We start from the raw sequence: 22292 nt of genomic DNA on the forward strand, positions 1-22292 counted from the left end.
ATTTACTAGTTCTAAAGGTCCTACATCAGGCCGTGGTGGCCCAGGTCTTGAAGCTCAGCGCTCGGGAAGCAGATCTCTGCAAATTAGAGGCCAGCCTGGTCTACAAAGCAAGTTTCAGGACATCAAGCACTGTTACACAGAGAAACCCTACCTCAGAAAAAAAAAAAAAAAGTAGAGGGGAGATGGTCCCATTTTACAGTCTAAGTTCTGAGCACCAGCTAACAGCCCAAAAAAGCATGCATCCCTAAGTGTGAGCCGTGTCGGGCCTGGTGTTTATGTCTCCTAAATTGGGTTAATAATGCTGAAATCATGAAAGGGTAAGCCAAGGAACCATCTTAAATTATTTTCCAAACAAAACCCCAGGAACTATCAAAAAGGTGAATCTTCCCTGCTGGGTGTTAGAGAATTGATTTGCTAAAATAGCTTCCAAAGAGTTAGTTTCAGCAAAAATCAATGCCCCAGAATTCTATTAGTACAATTTTTAACATTGTGAGTTTGTTTTTTAATGGACGTTTTGCCGGCATGTGTGTTTGTGTACTGTGTGCTTACAGTGCTTGAGGAAACCAGAACAAGATGTCAGGGTCCCCTAGCACCAGAGTGAGAGACGACTGTGAGCTGCCACGTGGGTGCCGGGAATTGAACCTGGGTCCTCTGCGAGATCACTGAGCCATCGGCATAGTTTTTAAACACTTGCCCATCTTAAATCATTATTTTCCTAGTAACTGGCTGGGACATTTTTCTCCTTTTGAGACTGTTTCCCTGTCTGTGGATAAAGCAGGGACCTGCAGATCATCCTCTTGTTAGAGGTTTTTCATTGGGGCTGGAAATTTGAACAAATGAGAATTCTCATATACTTTTCCTGGCTACACCAGACAGTGTAAAAGGTGGCTTTAGCCTCCGGCTATATGTTATACCCATCCCCCTCGTGAGGTATTTCTGCACACAGATTTTAATTATCAGGCAATTATTAAATCTAATCATCTCTATTTTCTTTCTCTAAAATAAGTTGGGAATATTACTGAGCTAAGGGTGTAGTTTGGATATAAAGGTATTGTTTCTGGATCGAGGCTAATTATGGCCATTAACCTAAATTATCAGAAGCATTTAGTTATTTGTGGGTGGGGGAGGGTTGCATACTCCACCTATTAAGGACCCTGTCTTACTAGAATGAGGGCAGGCTTTGGGTTCAGGTGGACAAACCTGACAATTACTGACATTAATAGATTAAGTAACTCACGGTTTTCTTAATTTCAGTTTATATAAAATGGGTAGTGTGTTGTCTAGTATGAGGCCCTCTGGTAATGTATCTATGCTGGCCACCATGGTAGCCTCTATGTCCCAGTGGCCGCTGGGTGCTGTAAATGTGCCTAGCACCACTAAAAAATGTACGCTTTATTTCACTTTAAGAAAGATCTAAAATCTAAATTGCCACATATAGGTCACTGGCTACTTGTTGACCAGACGAATCTAATGCAGGCAGGATGATTGGAATGCCTGAGTTAATGCCTGACACATCATTCTTAGCAATGCTATCCCCCTATTGTAACATGTAACATTGTAACATCAGCTCATTCGCCCGTTTTCTGAGGGCTGCTGAGGGCTCTTTCTCCTTACTTCACTGTCTAGGAGCCCAGCTACCGTCCAGCGCTATTTCTGGTGACATCTGTCTTCTGTTTCTTCCCTAGGTTTACATGAGGAGTCGCAATGCCCACCTCCTCTCCCTGCTGAAAAGCCTGTTGGAAACACTTACAGTATGGCGTCTGGAAAGTTCAGTAACACGGACAGGACTAGACACCCGGTAAGTGATCCTGAAGAGTTGTTAGGCTTACAGCAGAGTTCTGGACCAGTTCTAAATCTTCAGTTGCTGTTGAAATTATTTTATCGTTGGCTATATTTCTAGAAGTATTTCATTAGAACTTCATGGACTTACTTTATGTTATAGTCAGCATTTTACAGATCCCTATATAAAGATTGGGTTCACTCATTGTACTTCATTATAAACTAATTTCTCCTGTACCAATACAATGGCATTGTCTTTTATATGATACTATAATAATAATGAAGAGGTTGTTAAAACTTAAAAAAAATTAATATTTGTAGAAATAGATTTGGTCAAGTTGTCAGATTTTTTGAAACACTAAATCTATTTTTATTAAAAAATAATAATGATAATAATTTAAGATAACTACGCTAAGAATTTTTATTCTGAAATTTAAGAAAAAAATTAAATTAAATTATAATGCTTTGCTATACATTTGTTAACATACCTAGGACCTTAATATTATTCCCTTGTGCATTCTTAAGAATTTTCTCCTGATGGGTAATCTTTATGGCTTGTTTCAAGAGAAATCAATTCTTAAAGTCTTTAAACCAATTCAGTTCAATTTTTATAATAGTTTTGCCCTGTGCATTAGCTGTGATTGTCATACAAGCAAACCCATCCAATCTTCTAGTGAAGAGAAATTTCTTTGGAAAAAGACATTAAATTAAATTAGCCAATACCAAGTTAATGAGATTTTTCTGTAGAATGAATTAAAATTTAGTGATCATTTGTATCTTCAAAGTGCTTGTTAATAAATTTTTATTAAAACCGGGCCATGGAAACCCAAAAGTAGATAGTAGGGCCCCGCCATACTGTAACCCAAATGTCTATGAAGGAATGGTTGCTTGCAAAGACCTCAGGCTTCCTCTCTCCAAGGCTCCTGGACGGAACGGAGAGGACGATGAGCAGGTGCGCTGTCCAGCGACCCATGTGACAGGGTCTGTGAAGGGCAGAGCTTGCAAACACACATCTGAGTTTAAAAGTAGACAAGTTAGGATAAATGACACCACCCAAGAGCATCTGTGTTCACGCCTACATCTCTGCCTCACGTGAACATAACGGAAGTCCTTCCTGCATTTGTCCCAGAGGGAACCGGAGCCACCTGCAAGCTCCTCCATGCAACAGACCACGATATAGACACACTGAGCCTGAAGAAAAGGTCACGCTAAAACAGATTCTGAATTCACAAGTGTAGATTTCTACAGACTGAGGTCAAACACGTGCCTGAAAGTTTTGTTTACTAAGTTTATTTAGACCAGGGGTCATAAGGACTAGAGGTGGAAGACCTCTAGAAAGAGTGAACGTCGTCCGCCTGTGGTGGCTCACGCCTTTAATCCCAGCACTCTGGAGGCAGAGGCAGGCAGATCTCTGGGAGGTCAAGGCCAGCCTGATCTACAAGAGCTAGTTCCGGGACAGGCACCAAAGCTACAGAGAAACCCGGTCTCGAAAAACCAAAAAGTGTCTGTATCAGCCAGGCGGTGGTGGCACATGCCTTTAATCCCAGCACTTGGGAGGCAAAGGCAGGTGGATCTCTGGGAGTTTGAGGCCAGCCTGGTCTACAAGACCTAGTTCCAGGACAGGCTCCAAGCTACAGAGAAACCCTGTCTCGAAAAACCAAAAAAAAAAAAAAAAAAGAAAGAAAGAAAGAAAAAAAGAAAGTGTCAATGTCTCAGCCTGTGGTGGCGCATGCCTTTAATCCCAGCACTCAGGAAATGGGTCAGCAGATCTCTAAATCTGAAGTTAGTCTGGTCTTTAGAGGACGTTCTAGGACAGCCAGGGCTACACAGAGAAACCCTGTCTCGAAAACAAAACTGTTACGGATCAGGAGGGTAGACAGTCTTTACTTTTACAAAAGCTGGCCATTGGCCAAAACCTATCTGCTCTTCTCCCAACCAGAGTGCTAGGGAACTCTTCATCAGATCTAGTGGCTACAGTTGCCACATCTCTCCCATGGGGAGCCACTGGAGCTGTGTGCACTCTCACCTGTCCCAAAGCATCTCCTAAAGAAACTACAAGTTCTAGAGCACTCGGGAAACCTGCGTGATTCGGGTTAGAATCCAGCCATGCCACACAGAAGAGTGTGCCAGAGGCACGCTGTTCTAAACTCTGCTCTAAGAAGGCATGTCGGCTCCTGCAAAACATTCCTAGGCCAGTTGCTCCACAATCCCAACACACATGTGATACATGTGATCTTAAGAGAAGGAGAAACATCTACCTTTTTAAAATGCCACAGAAACCTGGGAAGCTCTGAGCGTGCTGACACACACCTGTTACCCTAGCACTTGGAGACTAAGAAGAATTGTGAGTTCCGTTCTGGGCCAAACTGCACAGCAAGATCCCTTCTTGAAAAGAAAGGGGGAAAAGGGAATTTTTCTAAAATTAAAGCATGATTCAGATGTGGAAAGATGGCGTTATAGAGATGCTACAAGCAGAGAACCGTCTCTGCCTGGACCTAAGCCAGCCTCTCAGACACCAGAGTCCCAGGATCTCAGAACTAGACAGAACTAAAAAGGCACAGAAAGTCTTCACAGTGTGTATGGAATGCTGAGGAGGGGGACGACTCTAATCAATAATCCAGAGGACTGTTGGCAGCCTGGGCATCAACCCAGGTTGAGCAAATACGAAGACAACTGCAGCCAGCAGCAAGGCCACCTCTTCTCTGTGTTGGAGGGGGTCGCGTACGTCAGTGCCTTCCAGGATGTGCCTTTCATGTTCAACTCAAAGTCTGTCAAAAATGGGAGATCAAAAGGATACTTAAATTTCCCACAGGTACACCATCACTGGGTTGGGATGTAGCTCAGTTGCGGTCCAGCTTTGCCGAAAACAAATGAGAAAAGGAAAAAAATCTCAGCCCACGAGACTGCAGCTAATAGTTGTTGTACACCATATGACAGATACCCTTCCATATCAAAGTTACACCTTAGTGTTTTTGCTTAAATTTCCCCTCAGTATTAGGGCACCTTCCACAGCTAAATTTTGATAAAAATCAATTTAAAAAAATTCTCCTTCCCTGCTAACCTTTGTTTGCTTGAATTTTAAAGGTGGCCAAGGAGAGGCATGGTTTTATCATGGTGATATTGTCAGGAAGAATTACAGGCAGCCGCGTGTTTATATGGCGTGGGTTGTATTCTGGAATATTGCAGGGTTTATGAGCTGGTGGCTTGCTTCACTACATTAACTGAACTCATTAGTGAAGCCAAGTTTTAAGGGCAAGCTTAATTTGTTTTTTAAAAAATGAGATTTTTAAAACATCGGAGCATGTTTAAATTATCATAGTTATTGGCGATTAATCACTTGGTATTTAAGGAAGTGTTATAAATAGCACGAATTTAAAAATTGGAGAAAGAAGTTTTAACTCATTTGTTACATGGATAAAACAGTTTGAATTTGCCCAGAGATTCCTAAGCAATAACTAAATAATTATTAATACAATGTAATTTTAAAGGGCTGGACACTTCCCCCTACAGTATTAGAGGCAGTATTTCATGGGTGTGTGTTGGGGTCTTAAAAAGTAGAAAAGGGGAAGTGAATTGGTAGTGAATTCTTTCAGTTTTCCAATAGAAAAAAAAAAAAGAAAAGAACAATTTAGTTAGGACTTTTCCAAAAGAAAAGAACAAAAAAGCCCTGTTTGGGACTTGAGATCTTTTCATTTCTCATTCAACAGAAGAATGATTTCCCAGTCCTCAAAACCGTGTTCCGGGGGCTGGAGAGACAGCTTAGTAGTTAAGAGCATTGCTGCTCTTCCAGAGGACCTGGGTTCGGTTCCCAGCCCCACAGGGCAGCTCACAGCCGTCCAGTGCCCTCTTCTGGCCTCTGTTGGTATCAGGCACACCCATGATTTAAAAAAAAAAAAAAGTGTTCTGAAAACCTTTGAGAAAGAACGGCTGAGCCCCTCCCCTGGGGAAATCTCTTTGTTCATCCCCCCCACTCCCAGATCCTCTTTCTGTCACTTGGCTTCAGAGTCTAGCTAGAGCTGTCTTGAGTTTTTCCGGCTCTCCCCTTTGCTATTCCCCACAAAGCCCTTGTCAGCCCATACAAGCTGTCTGTCAGCAAAATCCCCATCTCCCAGCCCTTCCATCTCATCACAATTTCTTCCTTTTAGGCCACTCAGGTTTTTTGTTTTGTTTTGTGTTTTTATGTCCTTAACTTCTTTAGTTCAAAACCCACTGCTTGCTTTGAAGCTACCCAGCAGGGAGAGGGGATCTGATTGTCCAAAGCAAAATAACCACCCACTTCAATCTGTGGTTTAAACTCAGGACCATTTGATTTCTACTATAGTTGGGGTGAAGAAATAACCTATATTAAAACTGGAGCAAACTCTAGCAAGAAAGGAGAAAGAAAGACCACCATCTAGGGCACCCAACCCCATTTTCAAAATATTGCTTTATGGGCTTGCCATGGTAGGTGATGCATGCCTTTAATCCCAGCACTCTAGAGACAGAGACAGGTGGATCTCTGTGAGCTCCTGGCCAACCTGGTCTGCACAGTTCCAGGCCAGCAAGGGCTACATAATGAGACCCTATTGCAAAAATAAACAAATTAATAAAATGACATGTGTATGATGTATGTATATGTATAATATCGAGACTCCAGTTCCTCTTGCAAACTCTTGTTCTAGGTCAGTCTTAACTAAAAAGTCCTTCTGTGACATTTATAGGAACCGGAGCAAATCAGTGAATCGGGAGGCTTGGTACAAGGACCCCCCAGGTTGCCACCAAGGTAGGTAAAATGTGAGACAATTGGAGGCATTGAATGCCTTGGAGAATTGGCTCCTGTCCTCTGTTGCCCAGATGCAGGGCTGCGAGCCTTAGATCTTGCCTTGAAGAGAAACTCATGAGTCCGCCCAGGCTGCCAGCCCACAGTCTGCTTGTGACATAGGTCATGGGGCTCACTCATCTTTTCAACGAGGTCCAAAGCCCTACAGAGCACAAATATGAGTTTCTGATACTCTTTCCAAATAAACAAGACAACTCTCCAGACTAAAATAGTTCCGCTGCTGGAGTCTGTTTCTCAGCATCACAGAGGGGAATTCAGAAGTGCTCTAGCCCCCAGCTCTAGAGGCGTATTTGTGCTTTCAGAAGGCGTTGGCACGTTGAAATTTACTTCCATTTAGCGATTAGGAAAAAGGTTTTCAAAGTAGTTTCTGTCCCATTCCATTTTCAGAGCTTACTTTCAGCTAATCTAAATTAAGAGTTTTAATAGTAATGCCTATACTGTGAACATTAGGGGGTTTTGATTTCCTTTTCTAATTACGCAGGGGACCCAAGCACACGTACCTGATATCGTCATATGTATAAGCGTTTGTCTCAGACTGTAGTAGAAAGTACTTAGCTTCCTGAAATAGTCAGTGTGTTTAGGAGCAGTTTGGGGCCTTAAGAGAACGGGTGACAGAAAATGCTTGTTTGTCTTGAACTAATGAATCTCTAGTGCAAGATAAGAGGAAGCTGGAACATCATGGCGTTTCCTCCAGTATCATGTTTAATGCAAGAGTCATTTGCTCAAAAATAGCATGCGCTGCAGGTTTTAGGAAATTGTATCCTAGCAGCAGAAAAGCTTTTCACATCTGTGCCAGGCTCTGTGTGTGCGCGCACGTGTGCATGTGTGCGTGTGTGCACATGCATGTGTATGCGTGAGTGTATGTGTGTGTGTTTGCGCGCGCATGCGTGTATGTACATATATGTGTGAGTGCATGCATGTATGTATATGTGTGTGTGCATGTGTGTGTGTAAGAAAGGGTGGAGCAGAACCTAATCAGATCAGATCGAAATGCTAACTCATGACCCCCTTGCCTTTCAGACCTGTCCATGGAAAAGTCATGCCAGTTTGGAAGCCTCCTCCCAAAGGGGCCCCTGAGAGACCACCCCCGCCTAAACTTTCCGCAACCAAATCATCAAGTAAAAATTTGCCTTTTAATCGGTCCTCCTCTGACATGGATCTCCAGAAAAAGCAAAGTCATTTGGCCCCTGGACTCTCAAGAGCCAAGAGTCAGGTCTTTAAAAGCCAAGACCCGGTGCTACCCCCTCGTCCCAAACCAGGACACCCTCTCTACAGGAAATACATGGTAAGCTGGAATTTCAAAATGTTGGTGCTTAAGGGATTCCTCTAGCCAGGCCATAGTGCTGTACACCTTTAATCCCAGCACTCGGGAGTCAGAGGTCGGTGGATCTGTGTGAGGCCAGCCTGGTCCAAGGTTCGGGGCACTTGTTCTTGCAGAGGACCCCAGTTTGATTCCCAGCACCTAAATAGCAATTCACAACTGTCCATAACTCCAGTTCAGGGCACACATGGTTTACAGGCGTAAATGTAAGCAAAATACTCTAACGCATAAAACAAATAAATCCTTAAAAACGATCCAACAACAACAACAAAACCCCGGGTTTTCCAGACGGGCTGTCAGTGTTAGGAGAAACACCAGGAAGGGTCTAAGCCACTGATGGCAGGGTCCCCCGTGGGAGGAGGTGATGGTGCCACGGTTCATCTGCTGCCGTAGTTTGTACTTCACAGCTGCTTTGCCCACTAAATGAGGAGCATTTAAACGAAGTAGAAATTAAATTTTTATTAAGATCAATGGACTTTCTTACAGCTTTTTTTTCCATTTTGTAAGCATGATTATCATGGCCCATTTAATAGCTACTAGTTAAAAGTTCTTATCAGTAATTGAGATAGTTGAGGATTAATTTTGCTCTCTTTGGGTGGTTTTTTTTTTTTTTTCCATCGAATGACTCTTGCTTGTGTTTCCCACAAATGACAGAGCTGATTTGCTTTCTGTGTGGTCAGGTCCATCAGAAAAAGTTGAACATTTACTCGTAAGTGGGAGGAGGATTATATGTGCATTTTAAAAATAATTGTACGGCAGCGCTTTTACAGCGGTTAGTAATGTGATTCCTGCTCTAAGCTCCCATCAAGCCGGAAAATGTTTCACTTTAAGCTGATTCAGATTTCGAGAAAAGAACAGACAGATAAAAAGAGATAATAAATATATTTACAGTCTTTTAAGTTGATGAAACCTATTGCTTCTCTCTCTCTCTCAGTTAAGATGAATTATAAACTAATGAAACTTTAACTACCCAAACCCAAGGGCTAGTCTTTGGGATAAACTACGTAATAAATAAAGTAAAATAGTAATTAGTATGTATGGAAAACTAATTGTTCACTAGATACTATTCAAAACTAATCTTGTAGATTAGAGACTATTATTATCATCCTCCTTATACAGAAGGGAAAGGAAACCAAGGTAGAGATTTAAGCCAGCTAGCGGTAAAACCAGAATTTGAACACAGAACAATTGACATCTATCATTTTACCATACCACGAACAGGGTTAGTGGTAAGACCTCTATTTGCTTGGTCTTTCTATACCAAGATTGTTTACTCAAAGGAGACCAGGTTTCACTTGGGAGTTCTTTACATAGCTGCATAATGTCAAAACATTTAAGGAATTCAAAGAAATCAATATACCAAAATGGTGGTCTATTTAAGTGATGTGTCTCATTATAAAATACACCCTTAAATCCACTTCCTATTCCCCTTGGCTACACTATCATTAAATTACAACAGGATTCTGGAGTGCCTTGGGAGCCCTGGATGCTGTGGCCATATGGAGGAGGTGACATTACTCAAGCCAGCTTTACGTGGCCACCTCCTTGTACTCTGGGTTTGCTCTCGGGTGACCCAGGGAGAACTTGAGGGCACGTTCACCCCCTGTGATCTTGTGGGCTCAACTCCACCCTCTCAGAACTTCAGTTTCCAGGAGAAATGATGGCCTCACTGGATCCAGGGCATGAAGCCTGCTCACCCTCTGAAGAAGCTGCCCCGTTAGATGTGCTTGCCAAGTCCTAAGTGATTAGTAGCAGGTGAGGGTTTGGGATAGCGAATAATTCTCTCACCGTTTACATTTAAGCTGTCTGTGCCTCATGGAATTGCCAATGAAGACATTGTCTCCCAGAACCCCACGGACCTCTCTTGTAAGGTAAAGTCAAGCCCTTTCTCTACTGGCTGATTTTTTAAAAAATAAAAAAAATAAAAAATAAAATATCCCTGCCCTCTGTTCCTGCTATTACACATTATTAAATGCTTTAGGCTCCGAAGATTAAAATGTGGGAAAGTAATAATGTTTTATTAAATAATAATTGCTTCAGAGAGTGGCGTTGTGTCTTGCAGCGCGGGGATGTGCTTGTGATCCTGAAGCAGGCAGAAAATAATTACTTGGAATGCCAGCGGGGAGAAGGCACGGGCAGAGTTCACCCATCCCAGATGAGAATTGTCACCCCCCTTGAGGAGCGTCCGAGAAGCAGACCTGACGTACGTGAGGCGTCACACACGGCGGCACCGTCGTGGGGCTACTAATTAGACCCCTTTCCTCCCCGGGTTTCTCTCATTAGCAGCATTATTTTAACCAGGGTGGAAATAACAGTAGCAGTTTGCTCCAATTTTGGAGCAAATGGCCCTAATGGCGTTGGCACACACTGCCGGGTGATCTGCCCTCTTCGTGTTGTGGAAGTTCGGACACTCGCGGATTTTTCACCCGAGAAAGTGGCTCGCTCTTTTAAATAACACGAACCCATTTACCACAGCAGACGTTGTTCTCTGGCAGAATGAGTCAGTTATTTTTAAAAGAAACCCCTGTAAATTCTAAATCTGACATAAAAGAGTCCTTTAAAATGCAAGCTTTTAATAGGATGTGGTGGGTGTAATCCGGGACACGGGAGGTGGAAGCGGAGGGGTCAGAAGTCCAAGATCATCCGCTATTGCACAGATCGAGGCCAGCCTTGGTAACAAGGGAAACTGTCTGGGGAGGGGACATGTAAACCTATAAACCTTGTTTCTCTGAAATTCATTAAATAATGAAATATAATCCAGCATCTCAAGTCACAGTTAGGGACTAACAACAAGTTTGTGGAGCCCTGATTGGAGAAGAGGATTTGTTTAGCGGAGCAGGTGACTGAGCTCAGGGTCTGGGAGGCGCTAGCAGCTGTCCTGATTCTGAGCTCCACTCCCTCCCCCAACTCTGGCTGCAGTTTTAGGAGAGTTTAACTTACCAGTTAAGGTTTCACTGTTTGTGACTCAAGGTAACATATGAAAAATACACCAGCCGTTCAACTCAAGTAGAGAACTTGGTTTGTTCTTCATCCTAGATTTCATGGTCTAGTCTAAGTCCTTCTTGGAAGGCAGTTTATCTTTCCAGGTTTTCCTAAGAAACTAAGATTTCTCATTTTAGGGAGATGTCTGTCTTCAGCTAGTGCAGCTGGCATGTGAAAAATCTAACTAGTTCACACAGGAAAAAACTCTGTTGCCCGGTTTTCTCTGTTTGGGTCCAGGATCAGCCATCTGTCATGGCCCTCCTCTCTCAGAGAGCGCCGCTGGTGGTGGCGGGAGTCACGCTGCCAGAATTCTATCCTTTTACATCTATTTTTAAAGCTTAAAAACTAAAAGTTGTAACAGTCCACAGTTTCCCCACTTGAGCATTGCCTTTTGGTCTCTGTCCTCCGGGAGCCATTGTATTATCTCTGTTGGTTAAAATGAATAATTAATTAATTAATAATATTAAATTAATAAAGCATGGCTGGTGTCCTGGCACAGCAGTTAACTAAGCATACGCCGGTGCCTGTCCCAGAACCACCTTAAGTGGTGAAAAAGGTCCAAAAATGTGTTATACTTTCCCCTAACTTGGTAAACAGGAGATATTAAACTTATCAGTTAAGGTTGAATCCAAAGGATTGGTCACAGAGAAAGTGAAGGATTACCACCATGTGTGTAGTGGCTTCAGTTCCCCGGCTCCACCCTGGGTGGCCACAGAGCGTGCTGAAGGTTTTGGTTGTTGTTTTGGTTTTTGTATGTGAAGTGAGTGTGGTAATGCCCAACAAAATTGTTTTTGGAATTGACATGTTGTATAGAAACCCAGAAAAGGTACAACCGTCAGGACAGAAAGTAGGTTAGCATCTGCTTAGGGCTGAGGGTAGGATGGAGGAGTAGCTGCCCAAGGGTGGGTTCTAATCCCCACCAGGTGGGAAAAAGACCACTACCACAGTTTTTAAGCCAAATTTGAAGCAAACTTTATTAAATACTGGCCAGATCCACCCTGGATTCTCAGAGAAGGACTGTGAATTACATTACTTGGAGATTTATAAAATCAAAATCCCTGGTGTACTTCCTGCCTATGTCCCTCCCACTTATGTGTGATCAAGCACATCCTGTGTGGTTGGGACAACCAAGCTTGTTTTCAGGAGCAAAACCATGCGGCTTAGTATCTTATATAAACAACAACTCCCATCATCCCAGGAAATTATCTGTCCTAGAGTAAGTAGGGCTTGCAGGTTAGAGGCATTTTTGTTTTAAAGATCTCTGAAGCACAGTAATTAAAACTTAAAACATAGCTTTAGCCCTCACATGTGGGGAATAAAAATGATCTAAACGTAGATGTCAACGGGAGTTGCAGAGTCCTATGAATGTTCTAAAACCACATACATTCTAAATGGATAAATTTTATTTTGTGTGAATATTGTATCTCGGACATTTAATAAGTGAGCCAATGTTAGTACACAGAAGGTATTTATCACAGTGATTGGAGCACCATAAATGAGCAATGGGATTAGCTATTCTTGTTGTTACATCATTTCTTTAGCAATGGTGTAGAAAGGTCTTTGAACTCCCTTAGATTCACCTACTTTACGTGCACCCTGGTCGCAGCGTCTGGGCTGTACTGCTCCCTTGTGGCCAACCCTGGCTAGCCTATTCCACCTGATGAGTCTCATTGCTCATCCCCAAAGGCTTGAAGAGGGAAACTAACTGGAGGCTCAGATTATCTTTTCAACTCTCTCACTTGGGTATGCTTAGACCTTTGGTCCATTTGGAGGTTCATGTTCATGTTATATTTAAGATCTCTGACTTCACTTTTTCCAACTCAGTAGCCATCCAATCTAATACTCTTTATTGAATATCTATTCCTTATCTTACAGATGTAAATCAGGAACAAATACAAATCACTCACTCACTCACACACACACACGGGCACATGCACACGCCAGGCAGTAGTGGCACCCACCTTTAATCCCAGCACTTGAGGGGCAGGGGCAGGCGGATCTCTGTGAGTTCCAAGACAGTCGGGGCTACAAGAGGAAGCTCTCTCTCAAGGGGTAGGTAGTGGAGGGGGGAGAAGAATCTAGTTTGCCTCTGTGGTGCCCTCTCTCAAGGGGTAGGTAGTAGAGGGGGGAGAAGAAGAATCTAGTTTGCCTCTGTGGTGCCCTCTCTCAAGGGGTAGGTAGTAGAGGGGGGAGAAGAAGAAGAATCTAGTTTGCCTCTGTGGTGCCCTCTCTCAAGGGGTAGGTAGTAGAGGGGGGAGAAGAAGAATCTAGTTTGCCTCTGTGGTGCCCTCTCTCAAGGGGTAGGTAGTGGAGGGGAGAAGAAGAAGAATCTAGTTTGCCTCTGTGGTGCATTTTGGTTAAAAGCGCAGGTGGATTCGGGAAAGATCTGTCCGAAGTTGCTACAAGGTGAGAAGAGTGAGCCATTTCTTACGGTGTACTGTGATCAAGCCAGCACACCGGGGATGTAGGAGGGGCAAAGATGAACTGTCCCTAAGAGATCAAGAGTCACTGAAAAACAAAGAGGAAAAAAAAGCACAAAAGTTTCTACCTTCATTCAGTTCATACGTTTTCTAGTGTTGAAGAATTTTAAGTAACATCTCCCAAGGGTTAAGGGTGGAACTCTTCCTTGCCCATGAGTAAGGCCCTGGGCTAAATCCCCAGCACCACCAAAGAAGGATATCGAGGCAGGAGCATCATGAATTTGAAACCGTGCTAGTCTCCATAGTGAGTTCCAAGTCTACCTTAATCCCGTCACTAGGGAGGCAGAGGCAGGAGGATCTCTATGAGTTTGAGGCCAGCCTGGTGCACATAGCAGCACCAGAAGCAGAAAGAGGAAGAGGAAGAAGAACAAGAAGCAAAGTAAAACCAAGCAACTGCTTGTCAGTCCTGACACCCCCTCTTCAACTTCACCCTCTCCTCCAGCTAATCCAATCCCTTGTTTACCTAGCTAAAGAATACTAAATTATCTTTGCTAATTTACTCAGAATTGCTGTTGAATAAGCCATTCAGATTAAATAGAAAGGCCAAGCATCGTAGATAACGTTGCTTTCAAACTAGAGAATGTATTCAGCTAAGTGGTAATAAATGAAGTGGTTTTACTCTTGTGAATTATACTTTTGTGGAAAGTCATTAGCTCCTTTCACTGAAAAAAAAGCAAGAACATAAATACAGAAGTTCATTCTCTTCCATCAGAATGGGCTTGACTTTGAAAGCTTTGTCCTTACGGTTTAGATTGGTCAGCTGAAGAGGGAGAGTACCACGGGAGGCAAACAGGATAGCTTTGAAATAGGATAAGTGTTATGGTACTTTGTTTTGCTTCCTTTAAAGTTAAATAGTTCTGTTTTGTTTTAGTTTCTTCCTTTAAAATCAAAATGCTTAGGGGTCTGGAGAGATGACTCAGTGGTTAAGAGACCCTACTGCTACTCTTGGAGAGGACACAGGTTCACTTCTGAGTGCGTCCAGTTTCAGGGGATCCAACACCGTCTTCTGGTCTCTGTGGAGGCCACACACTTGTATGGTGTACAGACATACGTGCAGGCATAACACCCACATGCATAAATAAGTAAATCCTTGAAAAGAAATGCTTAGTGATCGGCAAGTTATTTCTGCCCCCTCCCTGGCAAGGACACGTTCTTTTTTCGGGGTGACGATTGCCTTGCCCACCTCACCTGTGTGGTTTACAGCGGGTGCCCCTAGTGCAGTCCTCTTAGGAAGGCTCTGACAAGAAAACAAACACACAATGGTCTCAGAGTGAATATGAAACCAGTTCTATCCTGCACACTCCGCTCACTGCCCTATTCCCCTCCCCACCAGGATTCAGGCCACACTCAGAACCCCATCGACAGCGGTGCACCGTATGCTGTGGCTTTGCATGACTTCCCAGCAGGTAAGGACGTAAAGAATGACTTGGTGGAGCCCCGGGATGCCCTCCCAAAGCCTTGGCTCCTCATTGCCTGTGCCTATAAAACCCGACCCTGCAGATATCATCTGCATCCAATCATGCCGGAAAGCTCAGCTGGAAAGCCGTCCTTTGAAAGGGATGGGAGGAGATCCCCCATACAAATGAAAAAGAGCCGTTGCTTTTAACTCCGTGATGAAGTTATTGCTCAAAATAACATGCTTCAGGGGCTCAGGGTAGAATATTTACTTGTTTAGCATTGTGATGAAGTTAATTCTAATTTAATAAAATAAACAGGGTTTTTAGAAAAGATTTTTTAATATGTCTCACCCACCACTTACCTAGGAGATCAAAGTATTAGATTTTTTTAAATCATTTTAAGTTATCCTTCATAACCAAGGCTACAAAATTTTTTAAACTATTTGCAACTTATTTTTATGTACTTGGCAGGCTGGTTTTTATTTTAGTATAGATAAATTTTCTTCCTAAAGAGCTGTAGTATTCCCTTAGTTAGTATTTGAAGTTGGAATAGCTTTTAAGGCTGTCTGGGAATAATGGTCAGTGTCTCACACCATATCTTTAAACGCCTTTCAGTGTTGAATGCGTTTTCAACAAGAGACTTATATTGGCACAGTGGGAGCCACTGGCCAGGACAATGGTGGTCTTAAAAAATGGTTTCCCTTAGTAGATATATCTGATCTTGTCTTAGAAAAGAGAACCTCTAATATCAAAATTTTTTAAGTAAAATGTTATGAGAAATTAATTTGGTCAGTGTAAGCCAGTCTGTCTCAGAGTCAGTGGAATACAGTGCCTCTGTGGGCAGAACTAAATGCCCTTTGTTCTGCTTATGGTCACATGTGCAGCTGGGGAAACTCCTCACGTGTCCCAATTCTGTGTTACAGAGCAAGCCGATGATCTGAGCCTCACATCTGGAGAGGTTGTTTATCTTCTCGAAAAGATCGATGCAGAATGGTACAGAGGGAAATGCAGAAACCGGACTGGCGTTTTCCCCGCCAATCACGTCAGAGTCATTGTAAGTGGGTTTTGTTGATTTGATCTGGCCACACGTTCAGTCGTTCAGGGAGGTGAGAAAGAGGAACTAGACGCCTGCAGTCCTGAGTTCCTCTTTTCTGTCTTCTCTCGATCACTTGGACATTTTTAAAATAAATCTTTCCACACAGACTAGCTCTGCCAGCAATCAGTTATGGGAGGGATAAGGACTTGCAGGTTCTGCCCCGATCTGCTATTCACAGAGTCTGGGGGTGGGGGAGCCATTATCTGATGCTCTGATGGAGGTCTATAGTTGGTAGATTGCTTACCCTTGGACGGTTCTTAAGCACTGAATGATGTATGTCAATCCTCTGAGACCCTCAGTGAACGTGTGTTAGACAGCTCTGAAGGGATGTTCTGTGGGGTTGTGGTACCCTGTGGATTGAGGTACCAAGGCATGTTCACTAGAGGTGGTGGTCCATTCATGGTTTTCCACATAATATTTTCAAGTCTGGGTGGAGGTGCTTATAGTGAAGCATCAAAGTTTTACAGCCCCTAAAAGCTTCACTTGTGAACACACTCCGGTATGTGGAAGGTCTCCGTGCTAAGCCTCGGTAGCTGTGAAACATAGAGACAACGCAAGATTGCTCCTTGAATACTTGTATTAATAGGGAAAGTATAACTCACCCCTGATAGAACCTATTGATACTATGAAATATTAATAACGCTAGCTTAAAAGTAATAACACTAGCTTAAAGGTTAGCAACTTATTTTGAAGGGGAGAAAAAACAATAATTTCCCATTGCATCAGAAATTTTAAAATCTAAGTATAACAGAAAATCTGTATTTTCCAAATAGAAAAGAGTCTGAGTCTCTTGGATTGCCCAGCGTAGATGTGGCCTGGTTCTTTGGAGAAATCTAATCGCAGTCTCTAAATTAGTAGTAAGAGTGATGTTAGTTTTAGTGCTCTTCATTTTAATTCTGCCCAGTGTCAGTGCTTTAAGAACCATGATTACCACACTGGAATCCATCACACCCAGATGGCCACTTTATTGGTATAAATGTTATTCCTAAACCCACAAGTTTAAAAAATTGGTTTAAAGCATCAACCCTATAGAATTTATTTAAAGGGGCACTGATCTAATATAGACCTCCTAGCCTTAAGTAGCTTTTCGCTGCATGTGTATGGCCAAGAGTTTTAGCCCAGCCCAGCTCAACTATTTACTGAAGTGCCTGGCGATTGGTAGACACTTGTTTAGCACAAATTGCTTTCTCCCTACCCTGTTGGTAGTGAAGGGGGAAGTTCTCTTCAATATGGAGAGAACCCACAAATCTGTTCAAACTCCTCCTTTGGGGACCACCCTGCCCTTCGTTATGACCTGATGGCTGACGGTTGTCTCAGGTTCCTCAGATTAAGTGTAGAGAACTCTCCGGGATAAAATGATGTCAATGTGCTCATGACCACAGCAAGATTGATTGCTCAAGGAGGAACTATTCTCCCTCTACCCCTTTCAGACAGGGTCTCACTACAGCAGCCCAGGCTAGCCTCGGCCTTCTGTGTGCTGGTGTTACAGGAGTATTTTAGACAAGGTCTCACTACTGTAGCCCAGGCTAGCCTCGGCCTTCTGCGTGCTGGTGTTACGGGAGTATTTTAGACAAGGTCTCACTACAGCAGCCCAGGCTAGCCTCGGCCTTCTGTGTGCTGGTGTTACAGGAGTATTTTAGACAAGGTCTCACTACTGTAGCCCAGGCTAGCCTCGGCCTTCTGTGTGCTGGTGTTACAGGATTATTTTAGACAGGGTCTCACTACGACAGATCAGGCTAGCCTCCACCTCATGATCCTCCTGCCTCAGCCTCCTGTGTGCTGGTGTCACAGAAATGTATTACCACGTCCAGCTGAACCTGCACATTTTTTTCAAAACTCAGCTTTGGTTTTCTCAGTGTTCAACAGCTAGCTTTCCTGTTTCATGTCAATCATGTATTTCCTAATTACTTGATGTTATATTTATCTTAACCAAATTATGAAGAAGAAGCAAGTGTTACCTTGATTTTCTTTGCTAGGTTGATATTCCAGAAGGAAGAAGTGGAAAAAGAGAATCATTTTCGTCTCACTGTGCTAAGTAAGTTTTGTCTGTGTTCTTTTGTAAGAAATAAAAAGGAAGAAGAAGAATTTCTAAGCTGAATGTGCCTTTAATTCTGAAGAAATTTTATTTGTTTAATTGTGATAATGAGAAGCTGGAGGCATGGCTCAGTGTTAGGATGTAACCTGCTCCTCCAGAGGACTCAAGTTCAGCCCTCAGCTCCCATTAGGTAGTTACAGTCTCCCAACTCCATTCCCAGAAGTCTAGTGCCCTCTGCTGGCCTCTGGAGGTGTGTGCATGCACACCCACAACTTATAAAGAAAGGGGGGAGAGGGAAGGGAGGGAGCGAGGGAGGGAGGGAGAGAGAGAGAGAGAGAGCGAGTGCCTGGAGAAATGGTTCGTGGTTCATCAATTAAGAGCAACTTGTTGCTCACATGTGGCTCACAACCATCCATAACTCCAGTTCCAGGGGATCCAATCAATGCTTTCTTCTGACCCCTGTAGGCAGCAGGCATATGTGTGGTGCACATATATACTTCAGGCAGAAGACTCATATGCATAAATGAATAAAAAAAGAAAACTTAAAAAAAAAGAACTCAGCTACAACTCAATGCAACAGGCTGATAGAAGCCAGCAACTTCCATCGAGGCCTGGGGGCGACGATGAAGCAGTCTTAAGAAACTTGCCCTGATCTGGCTGTAGCCTGCAGAGATAGTTTGGTCATCAGTGAGTTTTTAGTGCGGCTTTATGGTGTTTAGTAGCAGGTTTTTTTAGAAGCTTCAACTGTTCATATCTTATAGAAATATGAATCCTACAAAAACAGGCAGGTGAGGCCAGAGACCAGTTCAGTGGTTGTACTGGGTTGTTTGCCTAGCACTGTATACAGCGCTGGGTTCAAATCCCACCCACAAAAACAAGAAAACGCATCTTAGTAGACATTTTGTATTGTTCTGTTTTTAATGACTAGACAAAGGGGAGGGAGGCGTTTACTGCAGGCTCTCCCTGCGTGTGCCTGCGTTTGTGAGACCTTATTTATTTTTTTTTTCGAGACAGGGTTTCTCCGTAGCTTTTGCCTTTTATATTTTGTTGTAACTCTTGTGTGATTTAAAACCCTGACACAGTGTGGCTTTATATTCTAGTTAAATGAACAAATGAGTACAATTCACTACCTGGTGAAGGCTGTAAGCCTGTCTGTGGATAGGTCAGGCATAAGGAGCTGTTCCCAGGGGACTGGAGACAATAAACGCAAAGGTTATCACAAATAAGGAAATTTTTGGTACCACAGCATCAAGTCATCGGGTCGTACTTCAGCTGCGTGTCTGCTCTGAGCAACAGATACCGCACGGGCAGGTTGAGTCTAAATAGACATGAACGGCCATTGAGGTACTGACCTGGCTTAGATCGGAATCTGAATTCAGCAAGGGCCAGCCTTTCCTTTATAGGCAGTTGTTTTCTCTTTAGATTTCTGCTGTTGAACCTTCCTTGCTGAGGCCTCAGATCAAAGGCATGGTATTAAATCAGGCCTTCTACAGACCAAGCTCTATCCCCCTTGTGTCTTATTCTCCATCAGAGTTGCAAATCTCTGAAGGGTTGTTCCAGTCTCAGGAATGCAGCTTTCTTAAAGGCGCCCGCAATCCTTACAGAGCAACAAAGCAGATGGAAGATTATTATGTGTTTCACCAACTTTCTGTTTCTTCTGACTTCCTAACTTGTCAGCTCACTGATGCATTCAGGACAGAGTGAGCATCCCCTCTGCCGGGAAGATGTCGCTCTTGTACTGTCTTCACCCTTAAGCAAGACTTTGATGTCTTGCCCTGAGATTCTCAGGGGAACTACTCCAACCCCAGCATGTTTGTGATTGAAAGGGTTCAGACCGAGCCATGGATTGCTTTGGCACAAAGACACAAACACTTGGAGTCTAGGGAGATTCTGTAATTAAATAAAAAAAGAAATGACCAAAGGCAGATGTGCAGTCTAAACTACCAAGCCGCTACTGATCCGAAGAGCGTCACTATCTAGAAATAACCCTTGCCATTTAAAGGTGTAAGCTACTCTTTTTCATAGAAGTTTTTTCATAGAACAAATATACCTTGTTCTGTAGTAAACAGGCTATTTACTGGAAGACTGGATGTGAGTTGAAAAGCTGTTTTAACGTTACTGCTAGAGAACACTTTATTCTGGTTTTGTTGTTGTTTGGTTTTATTTTGTTTTTCAAAACAGGATTTCTCTGTGTAGCCTTGGCTGTCCTGGAGTTCCCTCTGTAGACCAGGTTCATCTCAAACTCACAGAGATCCACCTGTCTCTGCCTCCTGAATGCTGGGATTAAAGGCACGTGCCCCTACTGCCCGATCACTTTATTCTGTTTTAGGAAATGTTGCTCAGCCAGCAATAAAGGACGGTGGCACACACCTTAATCCCAGCACTCGGAATACAGAGACAAGCTGGTGTGAGTTTGAGGACAGCCAGCGCTACACAGAGAAACCCCATCTCAGAAAAGAAAAGCAAATGAACAAAAGTGTTAGTTAATGATAGATAGACTTGAAGGGAAAGCCCGTGAAGGGTTTTATTTTTTGTAAATGCTCTTAAGTTTAACCCATAACCATGTTCTTTGTTCAGAGGCCCACGATGTGTTGCTCGGTTTGAATATATTGGAGACCAGAAGGATGAGTTAAGTTTCTCCGAGGGAGAAGTGATTATTCTGAAAGAGTACGTGAATGAGGAATGGGCTAGAGGAGAGATTCGAGACCGGACTGGGATCTTCCCCCTTAACTTTGTGGAGCTTGTCGAGGATCTTCCCCTAGCTGGTGCAAATATTCTAAGTGAGTGTGGAGAGCGTGCGTGCTTGCTGTGTCGTTGCCCAATTCAAATGAACCGGTGATTAATAACACCTAAGACGCTTAATAATCCATATTGCCGTATTCATAAGGTAGAAAGAACACTTACTTTGAATGGTAATTTATGTCAGAAACTGGTTGTATTTATTGTTTTAGGTTATTAGCAATGGCTGCATGTGAGAAATGACAAAGACCTTTAGACAGTGGGTGATACAGTTAATTGTGAGTCCTGGTCTATAGTTAAATAAACAGTGCCAGGAAGCTAATACCAAGAGACTGGTCTGGAATTCCAGACTCCACACTCTCACCCACCCAACAATCTTCCTCTAATACTGTCTAATAAATACTAAATAATAAGTATTTTTCATCTGACTTTTTTTTTTAAATGTAGACACAAAGGTGCCACCAAAGACCAAAAATGAAGACCCTGGCTCAAATTCTCAGGTAGGCTGCTTGAATAGATAACTGTAGTGACCGCCACATTTAAACCCTGGGAGAACCGATATTGTAATTATTGAGAGAAAACAGTATGAAACCACTTTTCTTGCTGTATAGCAAATGTTTCCAGTAGATTGGATGGTTGGTGTAATCCGTGGGAAGACATGCGGGCCCTGAGACAAAGCCAAGACACAGGCACCGGGCCTTGTGGCCTTCCTGTTTCTCTCTTCATGTCGCATGCGTTCCGTTCCATATTTTCTTTCATGTAGAGGGTTACGTTAGGGTCTGGGAGCCAAGTGTGCGTGACCATGCCTGGCACCCTCTCCTCCTCTGCAAGAGCAGTCAGTGCTTTTAGCTGCTGAGCCACCTCTCCACTCCCGCAGTAAACATTCTTAAAGGAGAATTAGAAGTAGCCTATCACATTAGAATAGGTCACAAGACAGAAATTCCTACTTAGATATTGCATGTTCCTTAAGAATAGCAAAACCATAATTCTGCTACGCTTGTCACTTAAAATTGTACTTTAAGGAAAAAGTTATTGGAAATTTAATTTATTTTGAAAACTTGACAGTAACATAAAATATTAGGTAATTTGAAGAAAACTTCAGGTTTTGAACTCTTACAAGCTGCTTTTTTTATATCTATTTACTTATGTGTATATGTCTACACATGTATGTGAATGCCCTCAGAAACCAGCAAGGGTGTTAGAGACCCCTTGTGTTAGAGTTACAGATGATTGTGAGCTGCCTGACATGGATCCCGGGGAACCGAACTTGGGGAGAGAAGGGTGTGCTCTTAACCACTGAGCCATCCCACCAGCCCCCATGACCCCTTAGCTTTCATTTCTCATCGTCCTTGAAGCCCAGGGATAAACCCTCACGTTCCTTACCAGACTCCCACTCTGAGACAGGATGGCAGCCCTGCTGGAGAATGGTGCAAAGCCCTTCACAGTTTCACAGCCGAGACCAGCGAGGACCTCTCCTTCAAACGCGGAGACCGGATCCTGATCCTTGAGCGGCTAGACACAGACTGGTACCGCGGCCGACTGCATGACAGGGAAGGCATCTTCCCAGCTGTGTTCGTGCAGCCCTGCCCAGGTATGACAGCCAAGGGATATAGTGTGTATTCCTTTACCTCTGTCCTTGCTTGA

At 43.2% G+C, this 22292-nt stretch overlaps 1 protein-coding gene across 11 annotated transcripts in view; it reads left to right on the plus strand.

Annotated features, from left to right (window-relative positions):
* Sh3d19 (SH3 domain containing 19) overlaps positions 1 to 22292 on the plus strand; it is a 139686-nt gene that overhangs the window by 112192 nt on the left and 5202 nt on the right. For 7 of the 11 annotated variants that reach the window (XM_075950440.1, XM_075950431.1, XM_075950435.1 and 4 more), the window contains 11 exons: positions 1686 to 1798; positions 6480 to 6541; positions 7619 to 7883; positions 9722 to 9790; positions 9982 to 10122; positions 14715 to 14787; positions 15702 to 15832; positions 17851 to 17909; positions 20487 to 20689; positions 21096 to 21148; positions 22035 to 22239. In XM_075950440.1, coding sequence (XP_075806555.1) covers positions 1686 to 1798; positions 6480 to 6541; positions 7619 to 7883; positions 9722 to 9790; positions 9982 to 10122; positions 14715 to 14787; positions 15702 to 15832; positions 17851 to 17909; positions 20487 to 20689; positions 21096 to 21148; positions 22035 to 22239 — 1374 coding nt within the window. The remainder of the gene's footprint in view (positions 1 to 1685; positions 1799 to 6479; positions 6542 to 7618; positions 7884 to 9721; positions 9791 to 9981; positions 10123 to 14714; positions 14788 to 15701; positions 15833 to 17850; positions 17910 to 20486; positions 20690 to 21095; positions 21149 to 22034; positions 22240 to 22292) is intronic. The other 4 variants (XM_075950432.1, XM_075950433.1, XM_075950439.1 and 1 more) reach the window with 1 other exon arrangement.

This window comes from Microtus pennsylvanicus, chromosome 16, assembly GCF_037038515.1.
Source record: "Microtus pennsylvanicus isolate mMicPen1 chromosome 16, mMicPen1.hap1, whole genome shotgun sequence".
NCBI lineage: Eukaryota > Metazoa > Chordata > Mammalia > Rodentia > Cricetidae > Microtus > Microtus pennsylvanicus.